At 40.2% G+C, this 19,559-nt stretch overlaps 2 protein-coding genes across 5 annotated transcripts in view; one reads left to right on the forward strand and one right to left on the reverse strand.

The window, feature by feature from the left end:
* On the forward strand, window positions 1-4,198 carry LOC100642937 (actin-binding Rho-activating protein). Of its 2 annotated transcripts, none has more exons than XM_003399811.4 (4): window positions 1-212; window positions 2,907-3,037; window positions 3,143-3,392; window positions 3,813-4,198. In XM_003399811.4, exons 1-4 carry the CDS (start codon window positions 195-197, stop codon window positions 3,918-3,920), a joined length of 507 nt encoding a protein of 168 aa, XP_003399859.1. In that variant the 5' UTR covers window positions 1-194; the 3' UTR covers window positions 3,921-4,198. The 2 variants fall into 2 exon arrangements, with proteins under 2 accessions (XP_003399859.1, XP_003399860.1); XM_003399812.4 differs by lacking the exon at window positions 1-212 and adding an exon at window positions 1,486-1,759.
* A 290-nt stretch (window positions 4,199-4,488) lies between these two features.
* The window catches only part of LOC100642652 (calcium-transporting ATPase sarcoplasmic/endoplasmic reticulum type), a 55,116-nt gene continuing 40,045 nt past the window's right edge, over window positions 4,489-19,559 (reverse strand). For 2 of the 3 annotated variants that reach the window (XR_007225984.1, XR_007225985.1), the window contains 9 exons: window positions 18,840-19,327; window positions 17,672-18,677; window positions 17,366-17,586; window positions 17,145-17,280; window positions 16,916-17,068; window positions 16,718-16,851; window positions 16,516-16,633; window positions 10,425-16,422; window positions 4,489-9,546 (listed from right to left, as the gene is read on the reverse strand). Coding sequence is in view for 1 of the 3 variants with exons in the window: in XM_020865924.2 (XP_020721583.1) it covers window positions 9,518-9,546; window positions 16,305-16,422; window positions 16,516-16,633; window positions 16,718-16,851; window positions 16,916-17,068; window positions 17,145-17,280; window positions 17,366-17,586; window positions 17,672-18,677; window positions 18,840-19,327 (2,403 nt within the window). In the remaining 2 variants the exon portion in view is untranslated. The remainder of the gene's footprint in view (window positions 9,547-10,424; window positions 16,423-16,515; window positions 16,634-16,717; window positions 16,852-16,915; window positions 17,069-17,144; window positions 17,281-17,365; window positions 17,587-17,671; window positions 18,678-18,839; window positions 19,328-19,559) is intronic. The other variant, XM_020865924.2, reaches the window with a different exon arrangement.

Consider the following 19,559-nt stretch of genomic DNA (forward strand, 5'->3'; position numbering starts at 1 on the left):
AGGCGTCGCGATGCTGCATTCGCACACAAGTGACCAGAGACTAGCAGACCTCGCGAGAATATCTTCATCGCGAAACGTACGAATCAGCACCAAACAGTATTACGGATAGTCCAGTTCCTTATTCCTCTTCTAGTTCTTTATTTCGTTTCGTCGTCTAGTTCGTTTCATCGAATTTCACAGTTCACGGCGAAACGATGTCTTCGGTAATGCTAGTGAGTATCATCCGAGAGATTGTATTTTTAATTGGTTCGGTTGGTTATGCATGAAACAGAGTGTGACTCTTCTTAGATATTTGTATATGTAATACAGGATTTTTCAAACGTATCTATCCTTTGAGAGATTGTACTTTTAATTGGTCTAGTTGATTATGCACGATGCAGAAGCGTAACTCGTGTCAGGTGCATCTGAAGGTAACTAATTATCTGTTGGTAATTAACCAGTTATAGTTTCCTTCGTTTACACTCCATAGATAATGCAGATTCTTTGGCGCATATAATATATTTCCTTTTTACCGTATGTCAGATGAGAATAAATAGCTATTCTTTGTTAATTAACCAATTATATCTTCGTCCGATTATATTGCATTAATATTTCTTAGTTTCTTTCTAATAATTAACTCCATTCTGCTCTGATAAGTAACGAATAATTCTTCTCGATTCTGCAATGGATTATATGACACTGACGTCTTTTCTCATTATCTATATTGCTTTTTATTTTTCTATTAAGTTTTCTATTCTTAGTGCGTAAAATGCCTGTCGTGATGAATTTCATAATTTGAAAATCAAGCGTCGCAGAACCTACATTACTCGTGGAGCGACCTAGTAGTTTTGGCCAGCCTTGACAGTGAACTTGCGTCTGGTCAGGGTAGGCCTATTCTACCGAACCGAGCGCGCCATTGCGCCTGCACAGAGTTTACCTTCCGTGCATTTAGATTTTTCGATCATTTGAATATACGTTCCTTCCTTAGTTCTCTTACGCTTGTCTTTGCACACGGTTAGCAAGTACCTATATATTTTCTTCTATTCCTTCGTCTTTTGATCGATCGACGTACGACCGCGATTTTCGCGCAGTAAAATTTTGTTATCATTTCGTACATATTAGAAAGAAAGTTTCCTTGAAAACGAACGTCGCCATTAATTTTTATCTTTTTCCACTAAAGGAAGAATATTATTAGCAAAATTCTGCAAGTTTTCTATTTTCACACTAACGTTATAAATAGCTCCTAGTACAAATTACGACAAAATAAATTCCTGTAGAGTGGTGATCGGAATCTCGTAGGAACGAAGGATCTTTGCTAATAGTAGCTCCTATAGTAATATATAAAATACGCGATTATTACGTGCGATATATGGAATGGACGTAATTAATATTCCTAAATTATGAACCGCAGGAAATCATAATCACGTGCGAGACAGTAATCCTAATATTTATTCGAGATCCTGACTCCTCGTTCCACGCAAGACTGTGGTCATTTCTTTCGATTCGGAAAATTAATTCGGCCGTTGACTGTATACATCGGCAACAATTTGTCGAGGTGCCAGCCAGGTGTCTTATATGGTCAGGATCGCTCTTTAAATGGTCGAAACTGGCCATCATCCAACGTCGTTGATTAGACGTACCGTAGCACTGTCATCTTCCTAACACTTGCCTAGAATCCTCAGTCTTCTCCGTGCACCAGCGATAGAAACTTCAAAATTTATTCGAAACCGCAAACTTCTTACGAACGTTAGAATCTTGCACGATGAGTGACTCCGATGAAGTAAGTGATGCTCACCTGTTAACAGTGTTCGCGAACGAAACTGGTAGAACAAGACGATCGGTTTTTATCGATCATTCCAACCTTTTGAAATAAAATTGTTTCGATGCCTCGCTTTAATTGTCGAATGTCACATTTACATGGAAAGGAAGCTTAAGCAATGTATCAGGTCGTCCGAAAAGTTTCTTTCGTTTCATAAGTGAAGTAATAGATGCACAATATTTTTATTTTATTTTATTTTATTTTTTATTTTATACTACTTTATGGATTTACGTATGATCCATTTTGTAGTAATAGAATAAAATGGAACAAACGTAATTCAATAAAATAATATAAGACAAAAAATGTTGTGCATACAATCACCACTTGCTTATAAAACGAAAGCAACTTTTGGGACAACCTAATAATTCAAATCGCGATAATTTGCAATTTCTGCGTGAGAAATCATCCGGTTGAGAGGTTCAGATTGAGAGAATCTTTGAATTGAAAAATTTGTCTGAATAATTTTTCGTTTGCTTGTCGAAAGGACGTTTCCAAGTGAAAGTGATACAAAATATCTCCGACGTGGCCTTAATCTCGATGATTTCTTCAGTTAAAGAAGAAAAAAATGTTGGAAATTCAATTGTTACACCGAATGGTCGTAAATACGCGCTAGATCGATATATTTTCAAGCTGCTTTCACGATTACGTGAATACTTTCTCAGCTGGATTACTCGAGCATTAGAAGCCCCGCTGTTGCTTCTAGCACCGCGTCAGTTCTCGCTCGACCATGCTGTAGTCTTCTTGCGAATATTCCCGGTCGCTTCGAACGTTGCGCGTTCTACAATTTTTTCATTGGAAAGGTACTTTTCTTGCTCCGAATATTTCGTTCGATGTCTTATCGATATGTCAAACCAACTCTCATTTTTCTTCTCCGTGACATTCGCTGCGATCTAATTTTGTCTCGTTGATGCAGCGAATTCGAACGTCGTGACTGCGATAATTGTTCGCGAGGTGATGGAAATCTGAGGACGAAATATTTTTAATTGCAACAGTTCTGCGTAAAGATGCTCGAGATACAGAGAACACGTGGAATTAATTTCGCAGCACAATTAAAGAATACACTTGTGCTTAAGAACCTAAGAATTCAATGGCTGTTTCTTCTTTCCAGGAATCGTTCAGCGACAAAGTAGCGATGTTCGACCAGTACGCGAACAAGCACAAAGACAAGCAGAGCAAGAATCCGTTCACATCTGGCACAAATATCGAAAAAAGGAAATTCTCGAAAGAAGAATACGGCAGGTGAGCTAGCGTCACTTTTTAGACCAAAATTCTTCCTGCACTTAAGCGACTGATCGTTAGTCTTCGTAAGTATAGTGTTTAACGAAATGCTTGATCGAACTTCAGACCAGAAGCTGGCTCCTTGACAGATATTCGCGGTCGCAAAGCCACGGCGCACATCCTCAAAGAGGTGCTCGAACTTTGCGAGATTATTCATCAAGAGGGCACGCCGTGTCGCGACCGACCAGAAATCATCGCAATCACGTTTGGCGACCTATTCAACATTTACACCCACATCAGCGACAAATGCGTAGGACTACTGTTGAGAGCCAGGAAACAGAAGCTCGTGGACTTTGAAGGAGAAGTACTGTTTCAGGTATCACGTTATTAATAATTATATTCTCCTTGGAAATTAGAGTGCAGCTACAGTCGTTTTAAATTACCAGTAGACACAACTCGACGTCTTTCAAATTTTTCTATTCTTTGAAAATACTTCTCCTTTCTCTTCTTTCTTTTTTTTTTCAATGTATATTTCTCTATTTTTAAAAAATATTCTTTATGGTTTTGCAACTACGTTCCTCGTGTTGGGCAATCAGAATATCTTTCGCAAACGAATGATTCACGAAACCTTAGGATCACGCGCGACGAAACTTGGGAACGGATTAACAAATTGTACTAAAATTAATGAGGAAGCTTGGCCGATAAAGTGGCCTCGTAAATCGAGATTAAGACATTGTACTCGAAACATATCGCGCTCGATTTTTCATCTTGATCGATCGCCGTCAACTTATTACAGAGACGAGACGACGACGTACCCATCTACCTGGTGAAGCCCATCAACGAAATCCGGGAAATGTTCAAACAGCGGCTAAAAGAAATTGCACAGGAGACGCCCATAAGCTAACAATCGTGTTCGTCGTTCGGCGAATAATTCCATGGTGAAGAGTCTCTGCTGCAACCCTGTGTTACCCAACGTTATCCTGTATTTATTTACGACACAGCCGTTGTTGAAGCAACGCGAACGGCCATTGTATAGTTTGTAATTTTTATTCGAAGTGTACGTGAGACGAACGAGTGGTTGAAGTTGAAGAATGAGATGATGATGTAGGTCGATGAAGGACAAATATGTGCAATGTGATATTTCCATAGAATTATTAGGAATAAAGATTCTTTTCTAGCAAAGATTTCCTCGGTATTTTCCTCTCTCTCTCTCTCTCAATCTTAACCGTCTCAAACGATTATGCTAAACAATTGTACCGACCAAACCAAAATCTCGAAAATAAACTCGCGAATCTTGAGAATTGCAGATAAAGAAGTTTCACAATATTTGGACGCGAACATTTGTACTCGGAAAATTACCGAAGGATAGCGTCGGTTTAGAGCGCCTCCGTTCGACACACTGTCGATTGTCCCGGCGAATCCAACTTCTTCGCCATTTGCTGAAAAGAAACGGGATCAGCGTAGACTGTTCGCTCCGTTACTTCCAAACCTTTATTCGTACAGAGCTGTTCACGTACAACATTAAAAATAACGCAAGGCTTGCCGCCGTTTTCTGAAGAATACAACGAAATTTCTCGACGTGTACTGCGACCTCGAGCGAGAACGATTAGGCAACGTCCTTTCGTGTAACAATGGACCAAAACGACGTCCGTTTCGCTGGCGTATCACCGTTGTCTTTTCCTTTCTTCTTCGAAGAAATTGCGATTGACTCTATTTCTTTGAAGCAGAGTCCATCGTCAATTCTCTTGTTATATTCGTCTTTCGATAATTACTGTGATAATATGCTAAACTTAGTAAATTTGACAAGATAACTATCGTTTCTTATTAAAAATTTCCTAAAACTTTGCGTAAAGCTTCGATCAGTGGTTTAGAAGAGAGCTTGAAAAATTGGGGGAAGTGACGATACGTGGAAAATAGATGTTAAAAGGCAGAGAATTGTGGGAGAGCATCTCGGACGATGGAAAAACTTGAGATCAAAAGTGTCACAGTTTGCTGAAAACGATATCGTTGCGCGTTCCAACGTTTTCGTTTGCGGATGACTCAGTGGTTGGTTGGGTCATCGGTTAGCTGTGGATCGGTGCGTCGCCCAATTCGAACACGCTATTTGAAAATTACGCTATCGGGCAAAAATGCGCAGCTACTTAGCCTTAACACGCTAAACGTTACGTATGTAAACTTTCGTCTTTTGTTCGTATACCGGCGCGTATTCCGCGTTTACGCGCTAAATGGAAGGCAAAGCGAAATTAGTTGGCCGTCGAAGGCAATTTTCGAAGATATCTAATTATTGCCACGTTATTACGTAATTTATTAACAGCTAACAGTGTGTAATATTTGGACGATTTCTAGACGAACGATACACGATGCCTGTTGCTCGTTAATTCGAAAGTCAGACGTTTAAACTCATCTTACGGGCGCAAGAACGAAGTTCGGTATTTCTAATTATAAAGATAACGAATTTTTTTATCAGAATGTAGCTTTGCCAGCAGGATTGTTGCTTCTTTGTAGGATGTCGAGTAAAAAATCTTGCCAACGAGCCACGAGTCATTGTGTTCCTGGCACAGACAGCGAAAGTAACCGAATCGAGTTCCTCCTTACGTTCGTGTTCTCGCCAAGATTCGTAGGAATCGACTGATCGTTTCATCGAACCGTCTGATATATTAGCTACGGGCAAGGGTCTCAAGCAAGAAGAAACAAGAACAGAACGAAAACGGACAAAAGGAAGCGAGAGTAATTCGTCGGGTGGCAACATCTTCCATCGATATCGATGATAAGAAACGGGAAGCAGATGGAGAGAAAAGAGGAATCCAGGTAAAAGAAAGATAATTTCTTTGTTTTTTTTTTCTCTCCTAACAATCAGAAATATTCACAGGCAGTTAATTCCATCTTAATAATAAACCAAATAAACTCGAAGGAAGAAAAAGAAAATCAGGAAACGAAGCTGAGAAAGAAAAAGCACAGGGGATCCGGGTTTTCTTCGTTTCTGTCGATTCGAATCCTTCTCGCTCGAGAGGCGTCCGTTCGATTGTCCGAGAGGTCGCTCGGGTCTGCGACTGTCTGTGCGCTTTCTTCACGAAGAAAAATATATGTATATATATATTTAATGTCTCTTAATCATAATATATATATATATAATAATAATCAATTTCTCTCTAAATATCGCGCGTGACAACGTATTCTTTCATTACTCTTTTTATGTACAATAATTATATCTCGCGAGCTTCATCGATTTTTTTCCTTCTTTTTTTTTCTGTGTGTGTTTTGTGTATGTTTTAACATCGTTATTATTAACAATTCTTCTTAAATTCTTCTCTCTAGTGGCGTAAGTTTCGTGAGCGTCAGGAGGCTTCCGCGATCGTTACACCCTCCGAGTGGGTGGCACCGATCCATCGTCGTCGTTTTAATGGGAACGACGATCGTTACGCCGGAAGCCTCCGTTGAAAGTTACGTCACCGATCAGGATATACCATTTTTATTACTTTCACTCGTCCTAAAAACGTGTACCACACGATCCAACGACAAAAGGGAGGTAACGCATCGTCGATTCTCACTGCTTTTCCACCGCCTTCGTCGTTATTTGTTACCCTCCTACGCCATTGCGAATTCCATCCTGGAGCCGAGCTTCGACAGAATTTTCAACGACGAAGTTCCCTCTGTAACTTTCGACAATCGACGTCCCGGTTTTCATCTTCACCTCGATCGCTGTGCCTCTCGCCGAAAATCGCTCGAGCACGTTCCCCGAGGTACGACAATTGCAGCGGAAAGAACTGTAAACTCGGTGATGTTGACAACGACGTCCTCGGTGGCTGAGAACTAGAATCATCGTGACGATCATCATCGCGGAAACGCGTGTTTCATCGCGTTTCGAGCGTTCTGCTAGACGTTCGACGGTGTCCGTTGGAGCGTTTCGTGGTTATTGGAGTATTTTTCAGATAGGAACCTTGAATACATTTCAAGGGAAAAAGTCTTTCCAGGATGATGCACAGGTGTGTCTCTTTTCAGTAGAAAATATAGAGTGTCTTTGAGGATAGCGATAAGAAGACACGATTAGAGAAAAGAAACGCGTGGAAGTTATGAGAGACAGAGAGAGAGAGACAGAGAGAGAGAGAGACAGAGAGAGAGAAAGAGAGGGAGACAGAGAAAGAGAGGCAGAGAAAGAGAGACAGAGAGAAAAAAGATCGAGAAAGAAGAAGGAATGGATAGAAGAAAAAAAGAAGCCAGGAGAAGAGAGAAAGAACAAGAAAAGGAAAAGAAGAAAGTTGTTCGTAAAGAGAATGAGCTAGAATTGTGAAATAAATGGATCCGGTAATAAGTTCCTTACTCAATTTAAAAAAAGAAAGATATCGATAATTCTGCAGTTAGTTTGCTAATTAATTGAAGAAAACATAACTCCTTTAAAGATAAATAAAAAACTCTACCAGCTAACACTACAATAAATTCTACCGACGTTAAAGAAGTTATAGAATTAATGGTAACGAAGAGTCGTACCGTTCGATCGTTACGCGACTCTAAAAAAAAGAAACAATCATACCGTCGGTGGAAAGATTTAAATCAGCGTATTGTTCTAAATAAAACATAAAAAGATTTGTTCTCCCCTTTCCATTCATTTTTTTTTTATCTACTCTTCGTCAGAAACCACGATTTTCAATCTCTTCATTTACTCTTCGCGGCGTTTCGGCTTCACCGACGACACGATACGACACGGTATATTATGTACATATACATTCCCTGTACAAAGAATAGGAAACACGCGAACAAAATCCCTGCAAGGACCAGTAGACGATGAAACGGAAAAGCAGCGGCAGTGCGTGACACGGTAGCCAGCCAGGAAATCGGAGTAGGTGTAAAACGATAATAGAGAGCGATCTATCTCAGCTCCTCCCTGCATTACCGACGCAGTCCAGCCGCTCTAACGTTACAGCAGGTCGTGTCTCTACCTAAACATCATTCGAATTTTTAATCTTTCTCCTTTCGTTTATCTTTCGTTCTCACTCGTGATTATCACATCGTCGTAACGTTCGCGCGAATTTCTCTGGAATTTCTTTCGACCTTCCCTGAAAGTGTTGGAATTTTGGAATTTCTCGCACGGCTCCAGTCTGGTTCCTCTCCGCTTCCACCGGTTCCACTATTTCGTGTCTTCGCTTTCCGCCGTGCTTGCTTCTCTTCCGTGTCTCCTTTTCACCTAGTTTTTCGTTACAGTGTTATATTACCGTTATTAATATTGATTTTTTTGGTATATGTGTGTGTGTGTGTACACGCGTGTATGGATTGTTTTTTGGTTCGTGCTTGGCAGAGGAATTCTGTTGCCGACGGAGCACGACGAGACAAGCCTAGGCCCACTTGTCGACAACCGCTTCGTTTGCTGCAACATAATAACACAGGCACACATCGATTAGTTCGATTCTTTCCCTACACCGCGTCGCGAAGACTTTTCAAATTGCTCGTCGATCCTTCGATCTATCGTGTGGATCAACCGTGACAAACTTGGCAAGCTGCTCCGATTAGACGTTCGTTTGTATCTCTTTGCCTGCAACTGCCTCGAGAACTCCAGTCCTTCCGGATTCTCGAAGCCTGAGCCTGAAGCTGTGATCGATCGTATCTGTTCTTTTCTTTTTTTTCGTTCTTTCTTTGCCTCGAACTTCCTCGATCATTTTTCGCACCGCCGTGGATGACGAGTACCCCCTTTGTCTCTTCGAATGTGAATTTTTCTTCCCCTCTCTTTCTCTCTCTCTCTCTCTCTCTCTTTCTTTCTTTCTCCCTCTCTGTCTGTCTGTCTCTGAACACCCCTCTATCAGGGCACGGTCACTATATTGAGCATAATCGGTGGAACGAGTATAGCGAAGTGTTCGATCAATTTTTTTTTTTTTTTGTCTATAAATAGAAGACATATTTCAAACATACTTTATTAATATACAATTTGTAAACTTCTTATCGGACTGCTAGACTGTTGAAATATCGACACGTTCAACGATATACATCTTGTCTTTTCCTTTATTACATATTTAATTAGCGTCTTTTTCATTGAAAACGGGGGAAGGCGAGCAACACAGAAAACCACCGATGGCAAACGTGTCAACGCACCGAGAGAACAGCCAACGAAATTAACACCCAAACCCAGGCACTCGGACCTCGTCTACGCTTGCTATGAAATTTCCTCGAAACTCGCCATACTCGTTCTACCAATGATACAGAATCGTTTTGTTTAACGAAAGCGAAGAACGCGCCCCGTCGTTTCGTAGTTTCCGTTTTGTCTGTTCTTTCTCTATATGTATACGACTGTATAGCATTGTGTGTGTGGTTGGTGTATGTATGTGTGTACATATGCGTGTGTCGGTGTATAACGTGTCGATGGTGTCTCATAAGATCTCTGTTTTCGGCTCGATCCCATCGGTCAGCTTGCGGGTTGTTGTTGCTTGGGTGGGTGTTGTTTAAGTGCCATTCTGACGATCTTTTTCTCTGTGTCCGGACTGCTGGCGATTTTCGTCCTATCGCGGTTCCCGAGCTTTATTTCGGCGGCGTCACAGGCGGTGCCACTGCAAGCATATCACACGTAGTCTCGATTAATTATCAAGAAACCGTGAACGGGGAACAATCACGCGCGTCAGAACATTGTTCCCCGGTTACCGGATATCCTAACAGCCGGGCCCGTAACGTCCATGTTACTTTTTGTCCCCTGTTCGTCCCTTTTCTTTTTACTTCTGTTTCTCTCTTGCGTACGCGGTTCTGGTCTGTGCGTCATTCAGTTCGATTCGAACAATTTTAACCAAGATTGCTCATAGATCGTCCAATCGAAATATGTACGTTCGAGTTTTACGTGGAAGCTTTTTCTGTCAACGCATTGCGTGGGATTTTCTAACAACCGTGGAACAATTTGTTGGCGCGCTACGGAGGATTTTCTGAGCATCGTTTCATCTCGTTTTCTTACCGACAGTATTTTCTTTTTCTCGTTCAATGAAGAAGTCGAGCAACACGAACCTCGCGCTTATAATTCACCGAAGCTAAAGGCTGATTGTAACTAACTGAAAACCCACGGTCGAATTTAAACTTGCCGAAGGAAAAGGCAGCCAAGCTTCTCGAATAATATAGAAATCGTTCGAATTCCGAGTAGAAGATATTTCTTCGAGTTCATAATCCACGCGCAGTGCGTTAAACGAAAAATCATTTACTGGGATCAATGAAGAAAAAGGAAATGGTGAAACCTACAGCCAGCAAATCGTAAGCTCGCTTTCATTTTCAAGCGAGGATAATCGCTCGAATCGTTTCACGCTATTCCCTTTTCTTCAACTGTCATTTTCAACTGATATTGTCGTATACGTGGCGTCGTGTATCGTGGCGTTTTCTCAAGGGGTGCGGGGAATAATAAGATACATAAACTAGTAGAAGAAACAATGGAAATAATAAGAACTGTTACCTGATGGATCCACGCGTGGAGCAGCGATCTCTCCTCGGACATTACGTTTTTACTCTGTGACTGAATAGTTTTCACACATCAGCAGGCAGGAGTTAGCAAAGAAAAGTGTGTCGGGGTCAACTTCTTCGATTAGGAGTAGATTGCTTTTTTTTTGTTTTGTTCAGTCATTCAGGCCAACAGGACAGTTATATATTGGTATTCTGTTCATCTTTGATTTTCAAATTGTGTTTTTATCTGTTCAGAGGAAGCATGCAAAAAATTCAAACAACAATTCCGAGGGGAACACAGAATGGCCGGTGATGATGATGTATAATATAACGCGAGATGGTTGTGACTGTTCGAGCGTCGAGTCGCGGATGACGATTCCCAACTGGTCCGCTTCCGGTTGCGCGAGCGAACTCTCGCGAATTTCACATCCTTTCGACCAATTCCTCGCACGTCCGGTCGATAACGGAGCGAGTCGGAATCCTGGAGCAATTTCTGATCCAGGTTACGGTAGTTAAGAATGGTAGAGGTCTCCAAGTGTCCATTAAACGTTTTGCCGGTACTTCGATTTAGAAATTGAGAAAGAAGAAGAAAATATGAGAAACCGAGTGAAAAAGATATAGGAATGAAGTTTAAGAAAGTCACTTCGACTGATCAAAAACCTTTATTTTGCCTTCATCTCTATACCTAATAAATAAACAAAAAAAAAAAAAAAAAAAAAGAAAAGTACTAGAAAGAGGAAAGAAAATATGTTCTTTCTTTTTTTTTTTTTTTTTAAAAAAGTACCATGTACACCCAGAAATCGCTAACAATATTAACCACGGCACGGGACGTCGTAGTACAGTAAAGGATAAGATACAAACAGATCATGGGAACGGGAGGAGAAGTGAATGAATGAGAGAGAAGAAGGTACAAATAGTCGCAGGCGTGAATGGAGACAAACACTTATTACAGTTCACATTGTATTAAGTGTTCGATGTTCGTACACGCGGCAGATGCCACTTCTCAATTATATACCGTATTCTTATCAAGTAATTTCTAACTCGTGGTAGGCCGATCAATGAAACTTCGAACACGCATTAGTAACACATCGTTGTTTTTTTTTTCTTTCTTTCTTTCTTTTTTCTTTCTTATCTTTTATTACAACAATTAACGCACTAGATAACGGACCGCAGTTAATCATCGTATTGAGATTAATGATAGCCGCGATGCGATATTTATACTTTCACTTATAATTGTTCTTCCGGTCTCGATTCGAACTTCAGTATGCGTATATATGTGTGTGTTTGTGTGTATGTGTACTCGAATAAATAAAAATAAACTGATAAATAAACCTTTCGATTTTTACTAACGGCAGATGAAAATATCTGTCGCCTATAAATCGATCGACGTTGTCTTTTTGTTAATTTACAATCATCGATCGAAATATTGGTATACACGTATAATATATATATATATGAAATAGAATATATATACATATATATAAACTGTTCTATTTCATAGCGAGTAACTCGCGATCGTTTATAATTCTTTATATTACTAATTAACTTCTTCTTTCCGTGTACAAGATCGAACCTCGTCCCGGTTACTCGTTAAACTATGAATATACCCGGGTCTAATTAATTAGGATCATCACACACCGTGGCTCGCCACAACGTGCATCCGTGGCGATGATAGTATGCATAAAAAAAAATCATTCAATGTAGTCGCACTCTCTATTATAAGTTATTAATCATTATTATTATTATTAATATTAATATTATTATTATCTCATTATATCATTAGAAATAGGTACTTCCTGCACGAACGATGCGACCGTGGTTTCATCATCGTAGCTATATCGTACTAGATTAGGTTACTTGAAGCGTTGGGCAAGCTTCTTGCGAAAAAACGTGGAACTTTTAATAATTCATTTATCTCTCCCTTTCTCGCTTTTTATTTGTTCTTTTTCTTTATTATTATTATTAATCAATTATTAATCAATACGTTTCGAGTTATATCTTCTTCAGGTTTGAATGAGAAGATTTATACTACGAAGGTAGATAGGTCAAAATATATATATATATATATATATCTTCTTTTTTCTGTTTTTGTCTGACAGATTCTAAAATAATTTCTCTTTCGATCGCCGATCGAAGGAGATATTCCTCGAAGGCGCGCGCCGATCGCGACTCAAACGTGCGATCAATTGCCCAACGCTGCATTGGCCTTCTCTTTCATCGATGGCACTCTCTACTGCTCCTCGGCTTCTTTGTCACGGATCTTTCGTCAATGAGAGTTAACTAGAAGGTAGGAAGTAAACGAAGAGCAAAAGAAAAGGAAAAGTGAAAGATGAAGAGAACACAATCCACACAATATGCAAGTACTTACAAACGTTCGAGACGTCGAGTGAACGAAAGAAAGCACGGAATTTCTCTCGTCAATGTTTATTGAGCGTTGATGAAGTGCTGTCAGACCGTTCTACTTTGCTTTTTTTTTTCTTTCTTTCAATCATCTTTTTAATATTTCTTTTTGCTTTTTCTGACCGTATCGGCGCTACGATCTTCGCTGATATCTCCGCGCTGATACGATAATTCAATTCGAAGAGAGGGAAAGAAGAAAAAAAGTGAAAATTAAACATTTATAACGTTACACTCTCATTTTTCGTTTATCGACTATGTCTTACACGAGATTATCGGAGAAAATCGTGCCGATACTTCATCATATCTCGCTGTACAAAAAGTAAATTCCGTTATTTCGAATAAAACATACAAGTTAGTGAGTTGAATAGAGTCGAAAAAGGAGGGAAAAATATGAAATAAAATAAAAGCGTGGTTTAGAGTGCGCGCACGCTCTAGCGCTGCACCTTAAGCACGTGGACAAACGGATCGTACAAGTCTTTTCGATGTTTCTTTACGAATCCTTGGTTCACAGGTCTGATTAAGTTTAATTATGTTTATACCAAAGTATTATGGCGCCCTAACCGGTAATTAATATATATATATACATATAAATATATGTATATTTATATATTACACTAGTCGTTACACTGCGAATGACGCTGTCTCACGCAGAATTAAATTAATTATATGCACTCGTCGCGTCAAACGAACGGTGGACACACAAAGAAAAAAAAAGAACGGAGAAAAAAGGAGAGAACGTTCTCATCGTCTCGTCTTTTTTCGAACGCAAAAGGTACGCAAACCGATCCTCGAGACCACATCGTCAGTCTTGTTGCGTTTGCACGTGGTCGAGGTATGGCTTATCCGATTTATATTTTTCGCCTTCGTTTGCTCGCAAAAAAAAAAAAAAAAAAAAAATAAAAAAAGAATGAAAACACGGCACTCGACTCGGCCGAATGACACTATTTTTTTTCCTCGTATCTTCCTAACGTGGTACGATTTATAAAGCCCCAAATGAGAGAAATGACTAAGAAACAGCAGTTAGATGCGTTAAAAAGGCCCACGTATACTCGTGACGACACCGGATCTTTCGCTTTCGCACGTGGCGCGTGTATATTATATAGCATGGGTATCTGATGGCGAATCTGAACTCGAAATCTCGTTCGATGCTCGAGCATTCTTATCTACGTTGGTTGTAACAACAAGAACAACTAGAAGAGGAGAAAGAAGAAGACGACGACGACGATGATAATGAGGATATGAAAGTATTTATACAGGAAAAGCTATGTATGCAGTTCTCTTGGACGTTCGACTGAGCAACGTTTGTAACGTGGCAAGAGCTGATCTAACACATTTATACTGTCCAGGGTAAATAACATTCATAACATTCATTTTTACAAATTTCTTATATGTGAAAACTATATCGTGTCTCTGTACAAAGAAAAGGGAGGAAAAATAGATTATCGGACAGTGAACGTTCGTGATGGTGTCAACTCTTTCATCGCGGTGATCCACTTCTGTCGACTTATTGATTAAAGTCAATTTTATTCATCTGATAACGTGTGCTTTCGTAGAAATGGTTTATTATTCAAATACGCTAAAACTATCGCTCGTTATTTATCTATAATTCCACAATGAAAGAGTCAAGTGAAGAGATTCCAATGCCTCGAACTGTCGGCAATTGTTGTTAATAGGAACAAAGATATACCTGCTGATCGAGCGTTCTCGCGTTCAGACCACCATCCTGAGGGAGATTAATATGACGAGACACGGACTGTCAAAGACCATAGATCATAGTGTCGAATTATTTCTTTCTTGTATCTTATACGCACGAGCCTTTGCAGCCCGTGTCTGGTGAATTAGTGGTATTACAAATCTATTACGTGGCATCGATTGTTTAGACACAAATCACATCCAGTAAAGTACACGTGAAGGTAACAGCGTGGATGCAATGATAGTGCAAAGATGTTAGGATGATCCTGCCGTGCTAACGTAATTCAACAGTGAAGATTAAAATTAAATTTCGTTTTTTACCTGTACACTGTTGAAGTTGACTCTTACTCGCACCAGGCTAAATATCGAGTAATTAAAGAATGCCTTAAACAGATGTAACAATTGAGTGTCGTCAAGGAAATAGGTAAAGCACAGCAGGATTCGAAAACCATTGATAGTGATTGTTCTACGAGGTGAATATTCTTGTTTTGGTTAGGATTTACCATCGGTAGTACGGTTGTGCATGCAATTACTCGTCTACGAGGGAAGGAAGACATAATTAATAGACGGGTTCAAAGGTGAGCTCCATTAATTTTTCAACTTCATGCACAATCTTTGTGTTGATATTTCGGCAACGGGTTAGGCAGTTCCAGTTTTGTCGTCTTGATCGAAGGAGACACTCCAAGTGCTAAGGATTAACGAATAACAACAAGTGTTTTAAGAACAAGCAACAACAAAAGCGGCTAGAGTTAGATAGAAAGATAAACAGTGAGAGAAAATTAAAATTAGAAATAAATACGGTAAGGAAAATATAAAACATCTAAGGATGTTCTCCAAATAAAAATGAAACGAACAAAATTATATGATGTGTGTGCTGCTGTGCGTTAGAAAAGTTAAGTGCCCAAAAATAGAACTACCGCAAAATATCGTGCAACATGCTCTCTAGGACTCTATTCTGTCGATGTTTTAACTAATTTAAAGAGAATTTTGATATTCGACTTTACTTGCAATAACTTACTGCTCAATTATTAAAAAGAAATTCATGGAACAAGTGAAGTGGAATAAAGGAATATTGAAATTTCTTTTATACGCTAAGACATCGTCAGATGTGCAGTACGTATAAAACAGTAATATACAGGCTACACAGAATCGAAGGTACTACCACAAACTACCTATGAATAAATTAATGTTTTAGAAGTGCATTGTGCTCGAATATCATGCAATGTGTATACGTTTTAACAACAGGGTTAGGGAAACGGGTGTACTAATGTATCAAGGTTAGAAAAAACATTGGTGGGTGTTGTTTCTTTCTTTTCTTTTGTTGGGGAGGGAAAGTTAATGTTTAAAAGGCACTCGTAGAAAATAATTTAACAATCACAATAGTTTTGATTGCGCGGGGTCTCTTTTTTATCACTCGAAGCCACTGAAACCCGTAATATGATTGTAGAGCGACTTCAGGGTACGGTGTGATGCGGGCATGGTGGGCCTTGGTGGCAAATCTGTATTGGTTGTACTAACACCATGCACAACAGTCAAACTGGTTAAAATCTCACTTAAACGCACTTCAATTAATAACTTATCTTCGAGGCTTCCCGGGCAACGGGGAAGAACTTCGGTTTTTGTTTAAATGCAATTGCAAGTCCGAGAACTCAGTTGCAAAATGTTTTCCATAGGAAAAACACTGTCTGTTAGACTAAATGTTTGTTTTCACGGACGTTCTATATGGGACAAATACTTAATAGTCCAAAGAACACAGCCCACATTAGAACGATCCAAAGCACTGAGTCAATTGGATTCTCACCATCTGCGAACTTTCTGGCAATGAACTTAAGAGTTTCGTCGAGAAGTACCACTGGAATGGAGAACTTCATAACGGTAACCCACTCCTCGCCCGTTAGAGGAGTAACTTGGAATACAGACTAAAACAAATAATAATTGATGTTATTACATTACACTTATATAAGAACAGTGAGAAAATGAGCAGCAGTTCTTTTTGTTGCATCTTTATATACCGAAAGGACGTCGATGTAAAGGATGACAAAGTGGAGTGTGAAAGAAAGAGCCATAGAGGCAATGAGCCACATGTTAGACCAGGGCGGCATAGTGACGAGAGACTGATTCTCAGACAAACTGAAAGGAAATAAAAAGAAAGTAAAGTAGAAATTAATATAAGTTTAAACGATTACAAAAGAAGATTCGTTTGTATGGTATTACCTGTTCATAGCATTCAACATTTCAATGGTTACAAGTACAGACAGAGCCATCGTCATGGGATGAGGATCTGTGAAGATCTTGCAATTAACGCCTTTGAATTCATCGCCACCACCCAAACACGCCAAGTGATGAGTCTGGAAATCACAGCAATTATCGTTACGATGATGTATCAAGAGCATCGACTAATATGATAATTACCAGTTGATAATAGCTCATCTGTGGTCCATGCGGACTGTACATGAACCACCATGCAGCTGATCCAACAGTCGCAGCACCTACATATCCACCAATAGCCATATAGCGGAAGAACAACCAACCAGAGATGAGAGATTCGTCGGCTTTACGAGGGGGCTATAATATTATAAATATAATTATAATTTCCTTTTACATTTTCATAAAATACAACTTATTTACTTGACAACGTTACCTTGCTCATAATGTCCAGATCAGGTGGATTAAAACCGAGAGCAGTAGCTGGAAGACCGTCAGTTACCAAGTTGACCCACAAAAGTTGTACAGGGATCAGAGCTTCGGGAAGACCAAGGGCGGCAGTCAAGAATATACTATAATTATCAAGAAGAATTCAGTAAGTTGTTTACCGTTTCTTTTATCGATATTTGATATACATATTTGTTTGTCCGTACAAACCTTACGACTTCACCAATATTGGAAGAAATCAGATAACGAATGAACTGTTTCATGTTGTTATAGATGGCACGACCTTCTTCAACGGCGGCGACAATGGAAGAGAAGTTATCGTCAGCTAATACCATCTCAGAGGCAGATTTCGCGACAGCGGTACCAGATCCCATAGCAATACCAATCTCGGCTTTTTTCAGAGCAGGCGCATCATTTACACCATCACCAGTCTATGGTCGAGAAAGAAAAAAAAAGAATAAAAATCACGACTTACATTTCTTACGATATATAGACAGCATCGATTAAATATCCTACCATAGCCGAAATTTCATTCATGCTTTGTAAGAACTCAACGATCTTGGATTTGTGAGCGGGTTCTACACGAGAGAACAGACGAGCTCTGGCACAGGCAGCCTTCTGTTCCGACGAAGGAAGATCATCGAATTCACGTCCAGAGTATGACTTTCCGGTCGTATCCTCATCTTCACCGAAGACACCGATACGTCTACAGATGGCTTCAGCGGTAGCTTTGTTGTCACCAGTAATGACAATAACACGAATACCAGCGGCACGACACCTGGCAATCGAGTCAAATACTTCCTTACGAGGTGGGTCAAGCATACCAACGACACCGATGAAGGTGAGGTCCTTTTCGTACGTGTAGAACTTCGTGGAGTCATCAAGATCCATATCGTCAGGTTTCATTGGGTGATCAGCAGTGGCAAGAGCAAGACAACGCAGAGTGTCTCGGCCAGTACCATATTGACGAGTCAGATCCAAGATACGGTTTTTCAGAGTAGACGTAAGAGGAACCTTGGTAGATCCAACACGAGCGTGCGTGCACCTGTCCAAGACACCTTCTGGAGCGCCCTTAACGAACAATTTCGGTCCAGTACCCAATTTAGTTGGTTTCAAGGGTGTACAGTAAGAAGACATAGATTTGCGATCGCGAGAGAACTCCAAAGTGAATTCTTTCTTCCATTTCGTCTCCATGTCTTGTCTGGCAACGATGGCCGTGTTACGCCTATCCAGTCCGCTCTTAGAGACACCGTACGGATTGATCTTCTCCGCAAGAACGATAAGAGCAGTCTCTGTTGCCTCGCCGACCTTCTCGAATGCTTGTTTGAATTCATTGAAATCGATAGCGGAGTCGTTGCACATGATACAGATCGTACCGACTTCGTGAAGAGTTTCGTAGTCCTGACCACGAATCTTCTTGCCTCTCAAGAAAATCTCACCCACTGGTTCGTAGGTCGAACCAGTGATCTCGAATTCGTGGAAGCTGCTGTCGTTGCCCTCGATCTTATCAAAGATGAACATTCTGTAACAATTTGTAAATTCTTAGAGAAAAGTATACAAGAATTAATTATTGGCCACAAAATCATCATTATGAACGTTCGACTAGTGTCACGTTGGTACCACGAAAATATGAAAATTTCCAAATCAGCATAAAAATTAAAAATAGTTCATCGACATAACTTACCGGCTAACAGACATCTGGTTGGTGGTCAAGGTACCAGTCTTGTCCGAACAGATGACAGAGGTACAACCTAAGGTCTCGACGGATGGCAAGGATCGCACGATGGCGTTCTTCTTCGCCATACGACGGGTACCCAAAGCCAAGCAAGTGGTAATTACAGCCGGCAAACCTTCGGGAATGGCGGCTACGGCTAGGGCAACGGCGATCTTGAAGTAGTAGATGGCTCCCTTGATCCAAGATCCACCATGAGCGGGATCGTTAAAGTGTCCAATGTTGATAGCCCAGACAGCCACGCAGATCACGGAGATAACCTTCGATAATTGTTCGCCAAACTCGTCCAATTTCTGTTGCAGAGGCGTTTTGATCTCCTCGGTCTCGGACATCTCGGTACGGATCTTACCAATGGCGGTGTTCAGTCCAGTTCCAATGACGACACCGCGAGCCTTACCTGCGGCTACGTTAGTACCAGAGAACAAGATGTTCTTCTTGTCCTGTGTGACGAAAGGAAAATAGGATTATTAGCGAAGGTAAAAGCAAGATGGAACAAGATTATGAACGTTTTATCAATTTTCTATGGTCTGATCAGTTAGCAGATCCTCAGATGTCAAACTGACCGACTTCGAGTCTTGTCAATTTCTCAATATCGTTATTGAAATTCGTTATCAGATATTATTCTAAATATTACTCTACCTCAGAGAAAATTGTAGCCTTAATGTTTATCGC

This window comes from Bombus terrestris, chromosome 12 (genome assembly GCF_910591885.1).
Source record: "Bombus terrestris chromosome 12, iyBomTerr1.2, whole genome shotgun sequence".
Taxonomy (NCBI): domain Eukaryota; kingdom Metazoa; phylum Arthropoda; class Insecta; order Hymenoptera; family Apidae; genus Bombus; species Bombus terrestris.